Source organism: Podarcis cretensis (assembly GCF_951804945.1).
Source record: "Podarcis cretensis genome assembly, chromosome: 6".
Lineage (NCBI taxonomy): Eukaryota > Metazoa > Chordata > Lepidosauria > Squamata > Lacertidae > Podarcis > Podarcis cretensis.
The window spans coordinates 98143820-98166508 of record NC_137175.1 but is presented as its reverse complement, the minus strand read 5'-3'; the positions used below and the strand labels follow the sequence as shown (position 1 = coordinate 98166508).

The following is a 22689-nucleotide window of genomic DNA, read 5'->3' as shown; positions in this document are numbered from 1 at the left end:
CTTAACATAGGCACTAGGAAATAAGGATTCATGGGAGTGTGCTATAAGACACACAATACACTGGCCAGCCTCTTTGGTTGGGAGGTACTTCTGGGTTCCTGACCTGAGAACCTTTTAAAATTAATTTATTCCTTGTAGTTCTCTGGTTAACTAGAAATAAGTTCAAAAGTCTGTACTGGCATAATGACTATAGCGAAATCAAATTATGGATAGTTGTACAAAGCTCTAAATTTAAAGTAGCATTTAATCGCCACTTGGTAACTGGCCCACAATGTCCTTTTGGAACATTGTTCATCTGAAGCAGCTGAATGCATCTCATCAGATGGTAAGCAGGAAACTCTAATCCAAAAATTGCTTCACATATGTAGTAATCTAGTTTGTCAAGGAAGGGGTTTAGTTAGGATAGCCTTCAGCCTATGTGCCAATGAGAGTTCAACTGTCTGCAGGGCTGGACTGTCCAGGAAAAGCTACATTGCATCACCTTACTGCATGTGTAGATCAGCTGTCAGGCTATGAATTCCCAGAAAAGGGCTGTCTGGATGATACCTGTCCTGGAGTATTTGCTTTCATAATAACACTTCTTTTGCTCTTTCCAAATTAGCCTTACACATTTCGTAGTAATAACAGAAACAAGATGATCTTTTGGAATGTCCTTCTGGGGGTTCTGCTGCACTACCCTCTCCAGGGAGCTCTGGCACAGCTGCCGACTCAACCAGAAAACTGCTCTGGCAAAAGTCAGATCTCCTTCAGTCACTCATACAAGATTGACGTGCCCAAGTCCTCTCAGATCCAAGTGGACCCAGACCCACGTCCCCTCCAAGATGACAGCCACACACTGCTGTCGACTGGTGAAATGCATGAGGGCGAAGAGCAAAATATTATATTCAGGCACAACATTCGGCTGCAGACTCCCAAAGGTGACTGTGAACTTCTAGGCCAGCTCAAAGCTTTGTTGGAAAGGCTGGAGAAGATAGAGTTGGAAGTGCGACATCTGAGGGGGATCTGTGGTCCGCAGAGGTGCTGTGGCAGAGCCCAAGGTTAGAACCATGTGTGATGACCACAACTTGTGAATGGCTAAGTCAAATGCAGCCCACTAGTTATGTTTTGTGGCCTTTTGGGTGGTTGACAATCTCCCCCCACTCCATGTTTTTGCAGCCTCAGGCAAGCAGTAAAGTCAAAAGACTTGTTGAACTCCGGGTGGCCTCTCATATGTGTGTCGGGTGGATTCAGCTTACTGCGTCACAGTTTTTGAACTGGAACAGTGGGCTTTAAGGGTATAGCGTCTGCCATGCACTTTTAACTTCCCTCAAAGTGTACAAAATACGCAGGATTTCTCTTTCAGGGTACTATACCCAATATAGGCCCTGATATAAAGGGGGAAATCCTCACAAGTAAGGTAAATGTAAAGGGACCCCTGACAGTTAAGTCCAGTCATGGACGACTCTGGGGTTGCAGCGTTCATCTCGCTTTACTGGCCGAGGGAACTGGCGTTTGTCCGCACACAGCTTCTGGGTCATGTGGCCAGCATGACTAAGCTGCTTCTGGCGAACCAGAGCAGCGCACAGAAACGCCGTTTACCTTCCTGCTGGAGCGGTACCTATTTATCTACTTGCACTTTGATGTGCTTTCGAACTGCTAGGTTGGCAGGAGCTGGGACCGAGCAACGGGAGCTCACCCCGTCGCGGGGATTCAAACCGCCGACCTTCTGATCGGCAAGCCCTAGGCTCTGTGGTTTAGACCACAGCGCCACCAGCATATAGCAATTGGTAACTCCATGGTTGTGCTCTTACTAGGATGCTTTTCATGTTCGTTGTCTTTCTAGTTTTGGCTCTTTGTCTCCCTTATTGCTTCTTGTGGTTCTGTCTCTCATGTTGGGCAGAAGTTTCATCCTGCAGCGGCCACGGAGTTTTCATCCAAGAGATTTGTGCCTGCAACTGTGACGAAGGCTGGGAAGGCCAGGACTGCTCCCGCCCCACCTGCCCAGGAAACTGCAATGGTAACGGGCGCTGTGTTGGCGGCCGATGCATCTGCAATGCACGTTATGCTGGCGAGGACTGTAGCCGGCTCCTGTGTCCTGAGAATTGCAGTGGAAATGGGGTCTGTGTGAATGGCGTATGTCACTGCTACAAGGAGTTCATTGGTGAGGATTGCAGTGAGAAGAGGTGCCCCAACGACTGCAGTGGGAATGGATATTGTGACACTGGCGAGTGTTACTGTGAGGACGGCTTCATTGGGCTTGACTGCTCTAAAGGTAAGACACAAACGCTTTTTGGGATGGAGGCACATAAGAAGGGAGAGGTAGCAGATCATATAATTTAGTGCAGGGGTTGGCAGCCTAAGGCCCATGGGCTGGAAGCGGACCACGGATGCCATTTAACGAGCCGCCCCTGAACTGAGCCGCCCACTCGGCGAGTCCCCATGCACTGCGCTAAACCGGCACAGTGCGGCATGATGCCTCTCTTCTGTGGCTCTGGAAAAAGCTTCTGCGCATGCCCAGACACAGAAAATTGCTTCCACACAGGCACGATTTTCGGTGTCTGAGCATATGTGGAAGCGGTTTCCGGCACCGTGGACATGCACAGTTGTGATTTCCGGCATCGCGCTGCGCTGGCCCAGCCCACGGAGTATCTCCACAGGAGTGATCCGGTCCATGCCTGGTAAGCCTTGCCTACCCCTGATTTAGTGGGAGCCTTTAAGAATTGAGACACCCCATATCTGCAAAGCCCTGTTGCGTTGTGATGCCGTGATAGGAAGATGATAGGAAGCGCACCATCACAATCCATTAGGAACAGTGAATTCCATTCTCCAAGGGCTGGTTTTGATATAGCCATCCACGCATATGAAGCAGGCTTGGGGGAACCGGAAGGTTTGACGAAATATATAAAACATTACTCCCCTGCAAACCCCCCCCCAGGTGAGGGGAACCCTTTCCCCCAAACCAGGCATATGATTGAGCATGTTCAGTGGGTGTGAGATGCTGGTTTACTGTTGGAGGGGAAATGGAAAGGAGAAACTTGGATCCTGAACTGAAGCTCAACCACTCCTTACTCATTCACCACTCCTTACAAAATGAAGCAAAACCCAGATATGGCAATTCAAGATAAGCGATGGAAAATGTTCACAGCATACATTGCACATTCATATGAAAAATTCATGTTGTGCACAGTGTGGAATTGGGTTTTGGTGCTGGATTAATTTGTTTTATGTTAATAAAAATTAACTTTAATGTACATATTATGAACAGCCTTGGTTAGGCACAACACTTTGTAGAGATCCTATTATGTTCTAGGCTCACTGCTTACCAGTTATGCATCTTACTTTTCATTAATTCCATATTAATATGAGGAATATTTGTTGTAAGATTGGTGTGTGTGGAATGAAGAGAGAGATAAACCAGAAACACAGAAATCAAGACTCCTCATTAAGAGCAGTAAATTAATAAAGCAACAAGGATTTCTTTTCCTTAGCAATATTTTTGGATTGGGGTGGCAGTAATGAAAAGGGGAAATAAGAAACCCAATTTGTTTCAAGGGAAAATCTCACCCATGAATGCAAATTAAAATTATTTATCATTCTACTTGATGTCATGATCATTACCTAAGCAATTGATTTTTGTCCCAAATGTGTTAAATTATTGCCAATTTAGATAACATTTGAAATTCTCCATACCACAGAATAACCATTAATTTATCACCAGGAATAAGGAAAATATACTACATTTTAGGCACTATTTTGTGTGTGCAAACTAGGAGCTGTAGCCAGACTGTAAAACTGTTAAAAGTAGCATCTTGATCATCTACCTGTTCTTGCAATGCCAGGCTTGGCTTGATGAGAAGGGCAGAAAGCCAGGAACAGTAATGTGTTTACAATATACACATATTGTATGTGTGATTTGTTGGTAATTGCTTCAGTATCAACCACCAAGAGATGTTTCGAGACTGATTTTTTTGCTGTTAGCTCAGACTTCAAATACTGGCATTGTCTTCAGCTGTAGTCATAACAGCAGAACTTAAGTTGTGGTCACAGCTCTGCATTCATACTGCAAAAGCTTCAAAGCAATGACGTTGACTACTGCTTTATTGTGACTTTAAATTACGGTGCCATTTACAAAATTATGGAGCTGGTGGCCAAGACATTTAACCAAGTGGGCTGGCAATACAAAAGCATGTAAAGTTAAGGTTGTGTTGTCAATGCTCCAGCCTATAGCACCATGAACTAAACCACAGGGATGTAGTAATGCACACGGATGATCACACACACATTACTGGCTTCTGGCTTACCTTGCATTTTCTTCTTTGTGTGTGTCCGAATTTTGAAAAATCTATATAACCTCCGTAATTTGCTAATAGAAAATGAAAACACTGGGAGAGCCAATTATTGATCTCCCACATTTTATCTATTTTTGCATGAGGATGTGGAAAAACTGATAGTGCAGCTTAAGAGTTGCTAGATTTTACTAGACTGCGAACCCTCATTTCACTTTCTGACTCACAAAGCCAACTTGGCACACGGTTCCTATTAGTGACAGTCTACAGCACTGGGGAATATACTCTTGTTGAACTCACTATTTCATCCCTTTGAATGATGATGCCCTCTTCTCCCCCTCCAGTGCTTGCTCCCCAGAATGCACGAGTCCTCAAGACCACAGAAGATTCTCTGGCCATTGGATGGGATAAGGTGGTGGATGTGGATGGTTATCTCATCAGCTACTTTCCTGTTGGGTATGAAGCCTCTGTAAAGCAAGTGCGAGTGTCCAAAGATCAAATCACCTATGAGATTCTGGGTCTTCTTCCTGGTACAAAGTATATTATTACTCTCCGCAATGTAAAGAAGGGGATTGCCAGTGACCCAGAACTCCTGCAAGCCAGCACAGGTAAGAACACTAAAAGCAGTCCTAAATTATGTGGTGCTTGGTTCACACCAGCAGATTGCAAAGGGAAAACTTTGAAAAAGCAATTCAGTTCAGGCATGACTCCAACCTTGCTTAAAGATTGCTATGATTTTGATGTGGTGTTGAAATTTACAGATTATGATTGGCGATTAGCTGACAAACTACAGCTGAAACTATGGTTTGAAGTCAGTTTACCAACCATGATTTGTGCTCATTACTATTTGGTACGATGTCTAAATTGGAAAAGCATTGCACCTAGAGTTGGAGTGCCACTCCCAACAAAAACTTAAAGCAGACCATAGCAACAAACAGTGGCTTGCTTGTTATGCATGTTTAAACTCAAACCATAGTTTTGGTATAATGTCTGACCTGGTACCATGACGGAAGTGCATAAAACCATGCACAACACAGTGAAAGTTGAGAGTGAGAAGTTTTTCTTCCTCTTTCACAATACAAGAACCCAGGAGTACCCAATGCAGATGAATGTTGGAAGATTCACAACAGTCCAAAGAAAGTACATATTCACACAGTGCATAATGGTTAAATTATGGAATCTGCTACCACAAGACATAGCAGCAAAAACCATAGATGGCTTTAAATAGAGTTTAGGGAAATTCAGACGGCGGCTACAGTTTCACCTCACTGTTGAAGGCCATACATCTCTCTGAATGCCAGCGGAGGGGAAGCCCAAGTGTGGAAGAGTTCTACCGCACTTCAGGAAGTTTGCGGACTTCCTGAAGGCATCCAGCTGGATCCAGCAGGGCTCTTGTGTTCTTAGGAGTTAATGGGGAAACTGCTGGCCCAAATTCCTCCCTTTCCCTATCTGCCTTTCATCTAAGCAAGTGCCTTACATCCAAAGTTCTGTTATAATTATTCCTTGGAGAGCAAGGGGATGGATTGTAATAATGTGCTGTTTTAGCTTTGCTTTCGATTATTCTCTCTTTTCTAGAGGTCTCTGCCATTGGTGCTATATGGGTGACAGAAGAGACAGATAATTCCCTGGAAGTGGAGTGGGAGAATCCTTCAACAGAGGTGGATTATTACAAGCTGAGGATCAGCTCTTTGCTCCGGCCAGGGGAGGAGAAGGAGGTGCTGGTCCCTAAAAGCAGTGATGCCAAGAGCAGATATGTTATCACTGGTAAGTGGTAATGTGGTAAGTTTCTTACGATCAGGAATGAGGTCAATGAAGAAGATCTGTTGATTTTTCTCACTGTTAACTGGAAAGAGAACTGACATTTGGTTGTTTATCTGCACTATACTTTGAAAGCGCTACCATACCACCAACCAGTTACAACTTCCCTGCAAGAATCACGGGAATTGTAATTTTGTTAAGAGAGACCCCTATTCCCCTCAGAGAGCTACATTTCCCAGAGTTCCTTGGGAAGAGGGATTCGGTGTTAAACCACTCTGAGAAATGCAGCTCTATAAGGGGTATAGGGGTCTCTAGATGTTGTTGGACTCCAATTCTCACCAGATCCAGCCAGCCTGGCCAGAGGTCAGGTGTGAAGGAAGCTGTAGCTCAGAGCCAGCGTGGTGTAGTGGTTAAGAGCGGTGGACTCGTAATCTGGTGAACCGGGTTTGCGTCCCCGCTCCTCCACATGCAGGCTAGTCACACTTCTCTGAAGTGTCTCAGCCTCACTCCACAGAGTGTTTGTTGTGGGGGAGTAAGGGAAAGGAAAATGTTAGGGTACTGATAAAGCGGGATATCAAATCCAAACTCTTCTTCTTCTTCTCAGCAACACATGAAGGGCCATAGATTACCTGCCCCTGGCATAAAATAAAATAAAAATATGCTTATATAGGTCTAGGCATCTGTATTGAACATGGTCTCTAAGCAGTTTTTACAGAGTTCTGATTTATGTGCATTTAATAATAATAATAATAATTTTTTTATTTATACCCCGCCCTTCCTGGTTTAAAAACCGGGCTCAGGGCAGCTAACAGCAAACATTGATTAAAATACGACTTAAAAACAGCATAAAATACAACATAAATGCAGCATCAACGTCAATAAAATCCAGAAATTCAGGGGTCATTTTAAGGAAAAAAAACCCAGTTAGTACACATCAAATGATCACCAGGGCTAGCTGGCCAAGTTGGTCCTACTAGGGCCAGCAGGAGACCAGGGAAGAGTTTAAATGTGGGGTCCCAGAAGGGTTTCTTCATAAAAAAAGGAAAGGGAAAAGGGAATAGAGGATCAGGCTAATTCAAATTGAAGGCCAGGCGGAATAGCTCTGTCTTACAGGCCCTGCGGAAGGAAATCAAGTTCTTTAGGGCCCTAGTCTCGTGGGACAGAGCATTCCAAACATTAACTTTTTTTTTCATTTATGTGCTACAAAACTGTTATGCAACATTTTAAAAATAAAAACCCAGCCCAGTGTCATCTGTATCCAGCGTTAGCCATGATCAGAGTAGACCCACTGAAATTAATGGGCATGACTTATTTAGGTTCACTAATTTCAATGGATCTGTCTGAATAGTAAGTACTTAGATGGATAAAACCAACTGAAAACTGCTTGGCAGGGGGTTGGACTCGATGGCCCTTGTGGTCTCTTCCAACTCTATGATTCTATGATTCTATGAAAACAGGACAACACAGAGCCAACAAGCTGCAGGCCTCCAGCAAATAAATGCCTTTTGAAACAAATGCGTTTCCCCTCCAGCTGGTGACACAAGTGTTGCAAAGAACAACCATTACGGGATTTCAGAGGGGAAGCCCTGCGACTGAGTCTCAGGGCTGATCTTCCCACATGCAGATCAAAGCCTCCTTCCTCTGGGATGGGTTTCACTGTCTCACTTAGAACTGTGAACAGGAGAGATGCAGTTTTCCCTTCCCCTCACATCAGGCTAGTCAAATCCTGCATGCAACAAAGGAAGGGCTTTGAAACACATCTAGTAGGGAATATGGAGAGAAATCAAAGATACAGCTGTGTCTCAGAAGAATTTACCTCTCTCTCTTCTCTTTATAGGCCTGAAGCCAGGAACCCAGTATGTCATCACCGTCATATCTATGAAGGATGAGATGGAAGGGAAGCCGTCCTCTGTGAACGGCTATACAGGTATAAATCTAGGGCTTTGGTGACATCATTCCACAAGCACAGCTGCTACTGGTTGTCACAATTGCCGTAGCAATTGCTCATACAGTGTGATCCTCTGAGCCTTCCAAAGTGTCCCAATTACTCTCTCCAGATGTCTCTCTTCACAGTTAACTAAAATCTGTGTACAATCAGGACATGAATGGGCAGGGAGAGTGGGATCTCACCCCCTGGCACCACTTCAAGCCCCTCCATGTTGTTTGGCTATTCTGCACAATGCTTCTGTGCATAGTCTCTTCCACTGCCAAGGACAGTGTCTGTGCGCACCATGCAGCTTGTACACACAGAGGTTCTGTGTTCAAGACAATCGCTGCAATCCCAGTTCTCCTCTCTGTGTTAATTGTAGACAGAGTTTAGTCGTTTGCCCAGAGCTTGGGTTCAGAAGGGTTTGCAACATCTCAGCATGGGCTCATCCACACTTCTCCTTGTCCCACTGCTTCCCCCCAGGGAAAACCACTATTAAGCTCTCAATTGGAGCAAACAGCAATTCTCCAGATTGATGTTTGCTCTGATTTGTGACGAGGCCATGAATTAACAGCCCTCCCTCTGCTACTGGAAATGTAAGGCTTCATCAATGGAATTACCAGACCACTGTTTTTTCTCAAAGGAGGGCAGAGCCGGCAGCACCAGATGCCTATAGTTGGCAGCCTTGGGTTTGACTTTGGATCAGTGTTTTTGTTTACTCCTGCTGTCTTCAGAATTTTCTTGCCAGTGGAAGGAAGTCAGACTAGAGCACTGAAACTCTGCTTCCTCTTGGGCAGTAAATCATTGCTGTGGAATGTCCTGATTTTGCAGATGATGTGTCCATTTTAACAGTTTTGATTTGAACATGTTGTGCTCTGGGCTGGACATGAGAAGCACCATTTCTTCCTTTGTAGCTACAGCAAAGTAGTTCCTAGAAACTGGGAAGGGAATCTGAAAGGCAAAATATATCAAGCCAACTGTTTGGTCTATATTGCCAAAAATACAAACTGTCCAGGGGTTTGGTTGTAAAAGCAAGAGCTGTTTGGATCCATATGGGCTGCTCTTCAAGCTCCAGAAAGAGTGCACATTTTCTGCTACAAACTGTTCTGCTACACCGAAGCTAAGCACCCTATATAGCAATGACTGGTGTCAGGAAAAAGCTGCCACATACAATTAAAGTTCTAGAAGTTGCTTTGCAAGAATTGCACAGGTGCAACTAGAATTACCCATGTGCACAACGCAACCATGTGGACAGGCACAGTTTGCACAGATCATAACAAGAGAATTGGCAGCCTGCTGGGAGGATTTTGGGTGCCCATTTTGGGGAAAGATTTCATCCCATCATTCCCTGCCCATGTGATTAGATCATTTTCTCCCAGCCACATGGGAGCCACTCACAGAAAAGAGGCTCCCATGCTGTTTGGGTAACGAGGCCCTGCGTTAACCCACTCTTTGGCGCTTAATTGGAGCAAACATCAATTTGGAGTTTTAAAGGATTGAATTTAGAGTAGGTTTTTGTGGGGAAAGCTCATAGCTCATGCCTGGAAAGAGTGGAGAAAAGGTAAGTGCAGATGAACGCAGAGTGATGGCTTAGACTGCAGTGAAGTTGCCCCCCACCAATGTGTTTCCCCACCTGCTCTTTTCCTACCTAGCTGTTCACATCAGCATGGCTTCATTAGTGTCAGATCCATCTCTGTAACCAGGGTGCGTTGAGGGGACTGAGATGTCTTTACTCTATGCAAAGGTGTTCACACCTTGGCTAGAGATGAATCAGGAACAGCTTAAGGACTCTAGTTGGTATGAAGCTGGTTTGAGAAATGACAACTCAAACAGCAGTATTTTAGAACGAAGTAAAAGATACACGCACACATTTTGATAAAGTCATGTGAGCACGGATTAGAAACCCAGCTCAGGAAATGCAGGGAGAGAACAGCAAGCAGCAGTGTGAATGTGCAGCCAGTCATTTTGCTGCCTCCTGGAATAGGAGCATTATAAAATGGCTCTAATCTTATCATTCAAACTCAGGATCATCACAGTCCTTCAAACGGATGGGAACGTGGGAAGTCTTACTCTAGCACCACTGTGCAACTCTTTGGTTTAACATCTTTATTTTTAAAAGTATGAAAAAGTGTGAAGTATTTCATTCTTAAAGGTTGCTTGGATGGTTGACCATGGTGTAAGGTCTCTGTGAGTCATATTAGCCCTGTTTGGGCATTCTGCCTGCATGTAAAAGCAATATGAGATCAGGAATGAGTGCATTAACCTTCAAACACGCCCACTTGCTGTCCTCTTCGGCCCCTCCAGCATGGAAGGGAGCCTCCTGTGCACAATTTAGACCCTTGACCTTCCCTTACACCAAACCACCCAGAGAATCTCCCCAGTACGGGAGGTCCCCACTTCAGAACTTTGCTCTCCAACCTGTGGAGTGTGACAGTCGCGACGCCAGCGGAGTGTTTGAGGAGCTTCCTACACTTGTCTCACCTCTCCTTGCTCACATGTTGCTTCTGCATGCAAGTAGAATGTCTGAAGGGGGCTACTGTCAAACTCTGAAAAGGTTAATAATATAGACAGGTGCTGATAAGTGTTTGAAATCAAATGCAGAAGATGCTCCTGCTATGAAATAAGGTGAAGGAGCAACCTTTGGTAGTAAATTTTTGATGATTAATAATAATAATAATAATAATAATAATTTATTTATACCCCACCCATCTGGCTGGGCTTCCCCAGCCACTCTGGGCAGCTTCCAACAAAACATTAAAATACAGTAATCCATCAAACATTAAAAGCTTCCCTATTAAATGATTGACTGGTGGATTGACTGAGTTGGAGACAGACAGAACTGATCACTGGAATGGTCCCCTGACCAAGCTCCAGGAGGTGCTTTGACACGACTACCATTGATTTCATATGGCCAGACTGTGTTAACTGGGGAGAGCAGGGAGTGCCGCCTGGACTATATGCTCTTGTGCATCAAAATGCTTTGAGTTGGTTTGCCTCGAAGAAATGGCTCCTGGAGATTTATAGAAATCTTCTCAGGATCACTGCCGTGACTAAAAGTCCTTATTCCTTTCACAGATATTGATGGCCCAACTGATCTGGTAACTAACCAAGTAACAGAAGACACAACTACCATTTCTTGGAATGGGGCCCAGGCTCCAATAGATAGATATGTGGTGAGCTACACCTCAGCTGATGGTGACACCAAAGAGATCTCTGTGGGGAAGGACAAGGAAACCACGACCCTGATGGGTTTACATCCAGGCATGGAGTATACCATCTATATCTGGGCTGTGAAGGGAACCCAACAGAGCAGGAAGGCAAGCATAACAGCTGAAACAGGTAACCCAGAGATGTGATATTATGAAGTTTTGTGCTGTGTTCCTTTCTGCCTGTATTTTGTTTCTTATTTTCATACAGTATGTAGCCCTTGTTAAATGTTATAAAATTTTAGGATCAGTTCATGGGGGAGGATGAGCACTTACATTGTAAGTCATTGATGGAAGGAGTTGAGAGTTTTTCACATTGTGAAGACAAGCTTCTGAAATTAGGTCTAGAAGCATGCCAAATGGAGATTCATTGCCAAGCTCAGGCCAACAGAAGGAACTACTGCCAGACCAGTGAGGAATTTCTTGACTACCCTAGGCCAGAAAGGGTCATATATGATACTACCTGATCTCTGTGAATGCTTCCAGTTCAGCTGTGCTAACTGATCTGAGCTAGAAGGAGAGTGTTCCTGCCTTTTCCTTGATGGACAAGCATTCTGTTAAGTAATTTAGTTGCATTAGTAAAGGTAAAGGGACCCCTGACCATTAGGTCCAGTCGTGGCTGACTCTGGGGTTGCGGCGCTCATCTCACTTTATTGGCTGAGGGAGCCAGTGTACAGCTTCCAGGTCTTGTGGCCAGCATGACTAAGCCGCTTCTGGCGAACCAGAGCAGCGCATGGAAACACCGTTTACATTCCCGCCGGAGCGGTACCTATTTATCTACTTGCACTTTGACGTGCTTTCGAACTGCTAGGTTGGCAGGAGCAGGGACCGAGCAATGGGAGCTCACCCTGTTGTGGGGGATTCAAATCGCCAACCTTCTGATCGGCAAGTCCTAGGCTCTGTCGTTTAACCCACAGCACCACCCGTGTCCCAAGCACCACCCGCGTTGCATTATCAATGGCTAATTCCACCTTCCCAGATTCTGCCCCCTCCCTCACATTAGTTAATTCAAATTCTTACGCATCAAGATGCACGTATGCACAACATTTTACATCAGAGTAAAAAATCTACTTGCCAGTCTAGCCATGGCAAAGTAAAGTCCCACAGATCAAAATAATAAATGACAAAGTCTCAAGAAGGTTATAACTGATATAGAAAGAAAACAATAATAATACCCCTATTTTGGTTCACAGAGATAGATGGCCCTACAAACCTGAAAACAGACCAAGCAACAGAGAACACAGCCACTATCTCTTGGAATAAGGCATTGGCTCCTATAGACCGGTACATACTTAGCTACACCTCTGCTGATGGAGACACCAGAGAGATCACTGTTGGGAAGGATAAGACCAGCACCAGCTTGACTGGACTGAAGCCAGGCATGGAGTATGTCATCTACATCTGGGCTATGAAGGGGAGCCAGCAGAGCAAGAGGACAATCACAAAGACACTGACAGGTAACTTAAGTGAGGAGCAGTGGAGAGAGGTGATGGGATTGTTGGTTTTTAATGATGTGGTTAAAGAACTGAAAGATGAATTCCCCGGATGCCTAGATCCAGGTTTGGGGCAAGTACTCTTTGGTGAGAGAGGCTTGGCAGAGATTTAAAATAGCAAAACGTGCAGCAAAGTATGGAAATGTTGGTGTTAGACCTTTAAGATCTCCCCTTCTAAACCCCTTCCAAAGTCCCCCCCTTCCCTTAGCAAAGAGACCACACATTTGGCAATTTAAAAATAGTTTACTTACAAACTCTTCAAAGGTTAGATTCATGTGCTTTTCCATAAAGCAGCAAGAAAAGATGGGCAGTAGAATTTAGTTTCAAAAATGGTAAGAGTTTCTAAATTATCTGTATAGAAACACAAATATGGCTTGCTAAAGCCATCCAGCTTAGACATCTTTACTGGTCAGGTTCACATGGTGGAGAGTGAGAGAACAGAGTTTGGTGACCCTTTTCCCAAGGTGAGAGGATGTGATCCAGCTACGCCTGGCAGGGCAGCTTACTCCATGGTCTTAACCCCTCCGTGCATTAACTAGAGTTAAGCATTAACAAGGCTGTCAAATCTCTGTTGGCTCCAGAGCTTTTTTGGGTGATGCTGACAATAATACTTACTACCGTAAGTAATCTGTTCCTTAGCCCTATAATGCAATGCCCAGGAGTACTATCCTCTCTTAATTAAAAAAAAAATGCAGGGCTGTTTCTAAAAGAGGTTTTGAAATTACAGCTGGTCTAGAATGTAGTGGTCAGTTTGTTAAGTGGACTTACTACTCTGGGCATTGTACAGATGTGTTTGGATATCTGCACTGGTTTCTGTGTTGGTTTCAGGGCCCAACTCATTTTTAAAGCCATAAAACAGAATCAGAGGGTTTTTTTTTTTTTTGGTTTTTTAAAGCAACAATGATACAAGCGAGATTAAATCACATTTCTAACACCATGTATGCTTTGACCCTTAGCATTGCTAAGGCTTAGCAGTTATGCAGCACTGAAAAATTTCTGCTCTCAAAGATGCTTCTGGCTCTGTGCTACATCACCCCATAGGGAAATATGGGTATCTGCTCTGTGTACTTCTCCCAACACTATATGTAATGGAATACTAATGGAACTTCCTTCATTATACAAATAGCAGTATTATGGACATAGTGAGATACTACAAAATTTGCAGAAGCAGTACTGCACAGTACTAATGGCAAGCCTACTGACATACCTTGTCCTAGGAAGGTGAATTTGAGGCCCTGCAGCTCCCTCTGTTGTCCACATGTGAAGAAGCTTGCACTGGACATTTTTTCAGGCTGTTTTTCTGCCAGTTTCCCTCTCCTGCAGCCAATATTGCCTGCTCAGAGTCTTCATATTACAGCATAATTTATTTTTTGAACTGCCAAATTCATGCACACCTAGCTGGACTCTCTTATTAGACAACACTAACTTTGCTGGGATGTGAGTGTGCGCACGACTGGGAACTTGACTTCTCGAAGGGACAGTAAGGTAAAGGTAAAGGACCGCTGGAGAGTTAAGTCCAGTCAAAGGCAACTATGGGGTGCTGTGCTGATCTCGCTTTTCAGGCCGAGGGAGCTGGTGTTTGTCCACAGACAGCTTTCCAGGTCATGTGGCCAGCAGGACTAAACGGCTTCTTAAGCTGGAACATCCCCTATATCAGATTTGGCTAATGTGTGACCTGGCCAGGTGATCCCTGGCCATTGGCCATGCTGGTTGGGCCTGATGGGAGTTGGAGCCCCATTGAGTTCAGTGTGATTTACCTCCAGGTAAGTGTTCATGGGAGAATGAACTGAATGTATTCTCACCCTGCTCCTGGCTGATGTGTTCATTTATCCCACATCACCTCTGGTAAACAGGCTTTGTGGATTCTTATATTGTTTCAAAAAACCGCAAAACTTGTTTGACCAAATGCAACTGTGGGATGAAAGATTCCCATGGGGGAATCAAAGTCTCTATCAAGCTATTCTTAAAAACTAAGAGGAGCTTTATTATGCTCATGAAAATAAGTTTTGTTTTAGTGGGATTGCATTTGGATGGTGATGTTTACAGATACTCTAACATGTGTGTAATTTTTTGTAGCTGTATGGCTATGGAGATCTGATAGTTGTGACAACTCTATGCTGTCACTATCAACTCTGTGTTGTATGTTTGCCTTGAAACAGCACAGCCTGCTCTTACGGCTGCAGTTCAAGAATCAACTAAACAGGAGGTTGGCAAAGCATTGATTTATGTGTCCTGGCATTTTTAAATTTTATTTTATAGTAGCCTATGGGCTGAGCTTGCTCAGCTACCAGCCAGAAACATGGATTGGTCTGGCATGTGTGTTGCTGTTTGTCTGCCAGTTTGCCAGCCATGATGAGAGTTCCTGACATGTGGAAGGGCAGCCAGAGAACACAGAACCACAGGCGGCTTTGTGCGCAGAGCTAACTTCATAATATTGGAGGTTCAGCACAAGATAAGAGGCTTCCTGCCCTCATGCAAGGCCTTCCGGCCTCTTCAACTGCCGCAAATCTTTTCTGAAACTGATTTATGTAAGCAAGTTCTTAGATAACGAGTCTGACAAAAATAAAATCCACCCATTCTTTCTCACACAGATCTGAAGTACTCATTACTATATTTTTCCGTGTATAAGACGCCCCCATGTGTAAGACTCCCCCTAATTTTTGGGACTCAAAATTAAGAAAATGCAGTATGCACTATCCATGTATAAGACGACTCCTTATTTTAAACTTCAGAAATTTAGGAAAAAATATAGTCTTAAACATGGAAAAATATGGTATACTGTAGCACCCTGCTTGTGGTTAACGCTTAGCTGGAATGAAATATTCAACGCAGCAATAGAGGAATTAAAATAATAATTTATTTGTCAGACAAATAAATATGAGGCACAGTGGTATATGGTTACCAAGCTCTGGCCTGGCCTCCTGCCATTCTGGCCAGCACTTATATTTCCTTAATCCAGCCCCCTTGCTCCTCCTGTGGCTGCCTCTGTCCAATCAGCCTGGTTGAAATTCCTATTGGCTGTTTGCTAGAACCAATCACAAAAGATACACCCATTTCCTCTTGTCCTTTTATGGGAAACAAAAAGCTATATATTCTTCTATCTATAAATGACAAATAAGTAGTAATATATCTTACATGTGTCTCAACAAGGAACCTTAATTACCAGCTCACCTCGCCCTATTGCCCTCCAAAACAGATGGTTAATCTTAAATTTTTATCTTAAACAGATGTCAAGGATCATCATTGAAAGATCTCCTTCCTTTGGAGGTCTCTAAACAAAAGCTTGACAACCATATGTATGCTCTAATGATGTTTCCTGCTTGGCAGGGGGGGGCTAGGCTGGTGGCTGATGGCCCCTGTGATCTCTTCCAACTATATGAAATAAGAATCTAGCATAAGGATTTAACATTTCTTAGCTTCTAATTCCTTTGCATAATTACATTTAAGCCAATATATTTAATACATAACATAGATAGCTTTTTAAAAGGAAAAGAAATCTTAAAAGGATCTCAGTTTAAGAAAGAAACAACTTTAGAAAAAGACTTCCCAAAATACTCTCTTCCTTTCTGCCAGCTAGATGCTTTTCCATTGCTCTTGACCTTTGAACCTTAGGAAAATATGGCTCAAGTTTAATGGGAGGCACATGGTTTTATTTTACTATTTACCCACTCTTAATTATGTTTTTCTCTGCTTTTTTATCTTCTGTAATATGTAGGGTCAGTGTAACCTTGGCTGTCAGCCTGTAATTCCCTTTGACTTTGAGAATTGTTTTCTGCTATAAATCAGGGGGCCCCCTTATCCAGGAGAATAAACATCTTGCCAAGGTTCTTAGGCAGCTGCTCTTCTGCCTGGCATGAAATATTTGAAGATCTTTAAGCTCATTTTAAAATACAGGCCCTGATCAAGCCTCAATAAAAATGCAGGCTATGATTAGATGCCTCAATACTACCCGTTTTTAAAATGATCTTGTGAGTTTTTTTTCTACTTAAGCCAGGTTTAAACACATCTGTTCCCATGTTATACTGATTTATTACCCAGCGTAGGGGCCAAAGTAGTTACTTATTACATGAATTCAGTACCCTGCTGTTCAGTTAAAACTTTCAGAGCAGCTTGAGAGCAGTTAAGTAAATAAAATCAGCAAACATAAAAATAGCAGAGGACTCAAACAAAAATTAAAATTCAGTTGTAATTGAAAGAAAAAGAAACTCTTGAAAAGCCTGGATAAATTAAAATGATTTTATGTGGTCATCAATCTCATTTGTGTTTTTTTTTTTTTTGGGGGGGGACTTTATGCATTACCAAAAAAGAATAACTGCATCACCTCAAAATGATAAAAGCGGGTTCATTTTTGCATTCATCTAAATACATTAATTTATAAGTATAGTTACAAATTTATAGATAATTGTTATGATTTAAATTAGGGTTTGCTACCCTCTGGCCCCCCAGATAGTCCCTTGCCATTGGCACTACTGGTTGGGGCTGATGGCTGCTGAAACACACCGTGTCTCTCTCCATAGCGGGGGAGTCTGTGCCCAGGTGACCTCTGTGCTTGCTCAGTCTGCTCCCCAGGGCAGCTTCAAGGCCCCTGCTCGCCTTTTCCATGTTTCCTACCTTTGAACTTGACTTGGAATGGCCACTGCCCTTCAGTCAGAAAAGTCTCCTCAGCACCAGGCAGGCATCCCTAGGGAGGGCATTCTGGAACTGGTGGCCACCACAGAGAAGGCCAAGGGGAAGTCGATTTCCTTGTTACCCAAAAGCCATCTTGCTGAGCTTAAGCAGAGGAGCTATAGTGCACAAGAACTGCTTTACTATTTCCCCTCTGATTACTTTTCTGCCCAAATTTCTTTCCCCAAGCTTTTGTTCAATGAATGGGAGAAGAGACGTCGCTATGGCCTCTTTCCCCTCTCCACTTGCATGGGGGGGGAAGAACCTTAGTTAAATATATTTATTTACTTGATTTAGGGGGGGGGGCAGACACCCCCTGCTCCCCCTGGCTATTCCCATGGCCTCTTGCAGCTGATTTTCATTGAGGTGGGGGGAAAGCTGTGAGACTGCCATGTAAAATCTAATGTGGCTCTAAATAATTTCTGAAACCACATTCACAAGTCTAGTCTTTTTTCTAAATAACGTGTTATAAGAATTTTAAGGTCTTAGATATATAATAAATGTTCATCAATGTGCCAGGCAGGCACATACATGAGTGTGTGAGCCACGTGCCTGGAGCAGCGCAGGGGGACAGTCCTGAAAGCATTTTGACTCCCAAGCTGACCAAGTGTTTCTCTGCAAGGAGGGAGGAGGTGAAAGAAACCTTCCCATTGTCTCAGGAATTAGGTAATTGCTATCTCAAAGGAATGGCCAGACCACCAGAAAAGGCAATCAGATAAGGCATTATCATAGAATCATAGAATCATAGAGTTGGAAGAGACCACAAGGGCCATCGAGTCCAACCCCCTGCCAAGCAGGAAACACCATCAGAGCACTCCTGACATATGGTTGTCAAGCCTCTGCTTAAAGACCTCCAAAGAAGGAGACTCTACCACACTCCTGGGCAGCAAATTCCACTGTCAGACAGCTCTTACTGTCAGGAAGTTCTTCCTAATGTTTAGGTGGAATCTTCTTTCTTGTAGTTTGGAGCCATCAGATAAATTGGCAGACAGGAAAAACAACAACATTCAAATTTCTGTTGTAGACCGCCTTTTCTGTGATGTAGGTATGATGTTTGTGGGGGGTGGTCTTGGGCTACACCCTTCTGTGATGTATGTTTGGAGGGGTGGTCTGGAGCTCCAGGGCAGGGAATTTCAACATGGATATATAAGGCCTTGCGCGCCATTGTTCGAGGTCCTTCTCCACTCTCCTGTGTGGGTGGGGAGCACCCTGTTGCAGCATTCAGTAAAGATCAGGCTTACGAGCTGCTTTGCTTCTCAATATTCTCTGGTTGGTCTCTGTTATTTTCTCCTACTGATAGAGAACCTACAAAAGGACTCTATATGGGCTCTTGGGTACCCCATATGGGAAAAGGAGCAGTTTTTTTTTTACTTATATCAAATGTAAACACTTTGTGATAGCTTGATGGCCCTGAATGTTTCTAATGGCCTGGTTCACTACTTTGAGGCACTGAAGTATGCAGCATCCCCAAGCTTCTTGGGCTGGAGGCTGAATAAAACAGCATCTTGGTGAAAATAAGATGTATGCTAACCCAGAGACAGAGCCGGCATGAAGCAGAGGTGGAGAAACGGCTACTGTCTTTCGCAAAACAGGATTGGGGGTGTGTGCGCGAGTGGGACTGATGCTGCTTTAGACTGTTTTGCAAAATATTTTAATATTCCTAACAAGGAAAATAAAGGCAGACCTTGGAATTTCTAACTATTCAGGGAATTGTGGAGGGGAAAATGGTTCTTCCAGTAGTTTGTTCAATTCCTCTCAGGAATATGGGGAGGTCAAATCTCTTTCTTTCTACAAAGGTTATTGTAATGAATAAACCATATAGCAGGTTAAAACACCTTCACCCACTTTGTCTTTTGCCTAGAAATTGACCCTCCCAGGAATGTCCGTGTGTCAGATGTAACACAGTCCAGTGGACTGGTCACTTGGACACCACCTGATGCTCAGATCAGTGGCTATCTTATCACCTATCGGGAACCAGATGGTACTATCAAGGTAAGTCTGTAAATTGCTATGCGAGCAAATGTAAGATTAGCTAAGCCAACAGTTCAAAAACGCACAAGCTTTTCACCCATGAACCCAGATTTGATACAGAGATTCACTACATATGCTTTGCATTTAATGTTTTTAATTTATATGAAAAGTTGGTACAGGTGGCATAACTGTAAAGCAACACTGAATCATCATGAAGATTTGGCATGTGGCCAGTATATAGTCAGGGCCCCCCTTTTGCCTCATATTAGTTTTGAAAATGTCCAGCCCCCACACAAGATGGTTTATGATATACAATTATAATAAGGCATTAAAACCACATAAAAGCAAATTATAGAAACAGCAGTTATAAAAGCAATCTTGAAATGCAGCCTAGAGATAAAACAGTATTTTTAACAGCCTTTTAAAAAGCAGAAAAAGAACAGTTGATTTCAGAGATTAAAAGTGAAGCTTTTAATTTGAATTGCCCCATCCTTGTGTTTTGGGAATATAAATACAGCCTATTCCCTTCAAATACTGGAACTTATTCTATGAATGCTATGAACTACGAATGCTATGAACAACTGGAATCAATTCCAATCAGCCCCAGCCAGCATGCCTGATGGTCAGGGATGATGGAAGCTGCAATCCAGCAACACCTGGAGGGCCACACGTTCCCCTACCCTCCTCTAGAAAAACTGCATTTTTCACTTCCCCATGGATCACAACCATCCTTGGGTAGCCAGTCATCTCTCTCCCTGCCTCTTACAGGGATTGGAGGCGAAGGTCAAGAAGGGCTGGAGCCAAATTGTCAATGAAATGTAATTTTTGCCTCTTTTCTTTTGTGTGTCAGGAAGTGCGGTTAGGTCCTAATGAGGAAAGGTTTGTCCTCGAAGGCCTTACTCGAGGAACCAAATACACCATACATATCATGGCCTTTAAGGGAGACCGCTGGAGTCGAAAAACAACCACCACCTTTTCTACAGGTAGGTTTTGGGAACTGCAGTAAAACTTCCTCGACCTGTTGTTCAAGATTGTGCTGAAATTTCAGGATTTTAGCCGCCTTCTTGGGGTCTCCAGGGGAAGAAGTAATTTGCACCACACCGAATCTTAGTAGGAAAATATGTGACTGAAAACCATAATCACAAATCATACACATTCATTTTTATAACCAAGTATTTGATGATGTCATCAGGAGCAGAATGGAACACAAATTGAGCTCAGATTATATTTAATATAGTTTTGTTTGCCAAACCCAGTACTTAATTGAGCTGAGGGAATGTGCCCATCACCATCTAACATGTATTTTTGCTTTGAGAGGTTGAACTCCTGTTTCTTGTGCTCTGAGAAGCATTATGGGTGTATTTAAAAGAATCCTAAGAGCAATGTCTTAATAGCCTATTCTGAAGACATTCTAAATTTGATGATTTTGCACGTCAGATTTGAATAGTAATAGTGGAATAAGTTTTAATAGGTCAAGAACTGGCGGCACTTTCAGATCTTACATAGTAAATATGCCAGAATTTCAAAGTACCACATACATGTTGTCCAGTTTTTAATTTTCCATAATGTAGATGTGACTGCTGAGCCCCTTAACTGGAAAGTAACTCAGTTATGAGAGTGATCATCAAGACACCAGTTAGGAAGAGCTCATCTGTGGTGAGCAAGAAGGACTTTTGTTTTAGCTTATACCTGAGACCTTTTGTGACAAGACGAATTCAAGGATGCTAACCATCTGTGAAGCCTCAACAGAGAATGAGATGGGAGAATCTTATCATCAGCTCAGAGATGACCAGAAAGTAGGGACCCTGTTTTAATTCAGATGTTTACATCATTATTAAATAAGTTTAAAAGGTGAGGCTCCAGTATAAAACCTTATTTGATGCTACTAGATTTGGGAATACAGTGGAAGAAGTGTTCAGTGTGATGAAATCTTACATTCAGACTGGTGTTTGAATATAACATCCTTACACAAAATGGCGAGAGGTTTGGGCATTTGATAATTTGTTGAACAACCAATGTGTGTTGATGGAGCCAAAGGCAACCTTAAAGTTGACAAAAGCTACAAACAAATCCATTTTTTAAAATGTTGGCATACTTAAGAATTAAGTGGGCAAGCACAAAACAGTTGTCTAATAACAAGTAGACAGCTTTAAAGCTGGATTGTTCAGAAAACCCCTTCTTCGAACTTAAACAGGAGTGTTTTCCATGTAGATTTATGAAATATACTCGGAGTCCTGCAATAATTTCATGCTCTTTATTGCAGCTTGTAAAACAGTGATTGAATTTCTCCCCAAACCTCAGGCTTTTATATACATTATTTACACCATGAGTCCAGTCTGATTGGCTGATTAACTTCCTCCTGGAGCCTGATTGGTCTTCTCCTGCAAGCCAATCAGTTGTTGCATTCTAGAAGCCTACTTACCTATTGTTCTGGATCCAAGCTTAAGTACATAACAATTTACTATAATATCTATCCATTCATTTGGTCTTTGTGAGTTCATGACTCAAGTGAGATTTGAAGTGGGAGCTCACAAGTCATGCTGGGTTTTCTGCTACACTGCATCAACTCAGAAAGATATATGGACAAAGCCATCAGGGTCACAGACCTACTGTTTATTTGAAAGGAACAATTGGATTCTCCATCCTTCATTTGCTCCCTGAGAAGCATATAATCTGAAAAACAGTAAGAGAGAAGGAAAGACAAGGGTTTGGAGAGATGGCTATAAGCAAACACAGCTAGACATAAATGCTGTGCAATCCTATGCATGTCTTCTCAGAAGTAAATCCTATTGCATTCCATGGGACTTGCTCCCAGATAAGTGCTGGAAGTGACAGAGTGCTGATCAATTTGCACTGCAGGCTGATGTAACTGCATGAGAAAGAGCAGACAGAGAGAGGAAACTCCAGACTTTCTCGGCTGTCCTCCTTTTGTTGACCTTCCTTCAGACGGATAATCTTAGGGTTGGTGGTTTCCCTTCCTACTCACCTTCCTTCTCTTTCATGCCTCCCTGATGACTTTGAGCTCTCCCTCTTGAGGTGCAAAAGCAAGGACCGCTTCTTGCATCTCCATTGTAGGTAGATAGAATTAGAGATATTTCCTGTCGAGCCTGCATTTCTGGTAACAAATATTAGCTTGCTTCTTTTCCTAAACTCAGTGTGTCTCAGTGTGATTGTATGCAGGGTAAAGTATGCTCCTCCAGCAGGGATTCTATATCCAGTTCAGTTTCTGCTGGATGTTCCAAATAAATACTAACAGTAAATATGTACAGGCTGGCAGCCTTAGCCTTGGTTTATGAAACTGCTTTTGATTGTGTTCATGCCTCCCTTTGGGTCTCCCTGCCCTCTGCCATTCGTGGTCTGTGTAGGATAGGGGATAGATTTATTTGGCCTAATCTTGCTCTTTC

General features: G+C 43.2%; 1 protein-coding gene across 1 annotated transcript in view; it reads left to right on the top strand.

The window, feature by feature from the left end:
- Window positions 1-634: 634 nt before the first annotated feature.
- The window catches only part of TNN (tenascin N), a gene marked incomplete at its 5' end in the record, with an annotated part of 29818 nt that continues 7763 nt past the window's right edge, over window positions 635-22689 (top strand). Inside the window, 9 exons of the mRNA XM_079982219.1 lie at window positions 635-1037; window positions 1880-2251; window positions 4610-4873; window positions 5841-6029; window positions 7861-7950; window positions 11026-11289; window positions 12350-12613; window positions 19176-19306; window positions 20136-20268. Coding sequence (XP_079838345.1) covers window positions 635-1037; window positions 1880-2251; window positions 4610-4873; window positions 5841-6029; window positions 7861-7950; window positions 11026-11289; window positions 12350-12613; window positions 19176-19306; window positions 20136-20268 — 2110 coding nt within the window. The remainder of the gene's footprint in view (window positions 1038-1879; window positions 2252-4609; window positions 4874-5840; window positions 6030-7860; window positions 7951-11025; window positions 11290-12349; window positions 12614-19175; window positions 19307-20135; window positions 20269-22689) is intronic.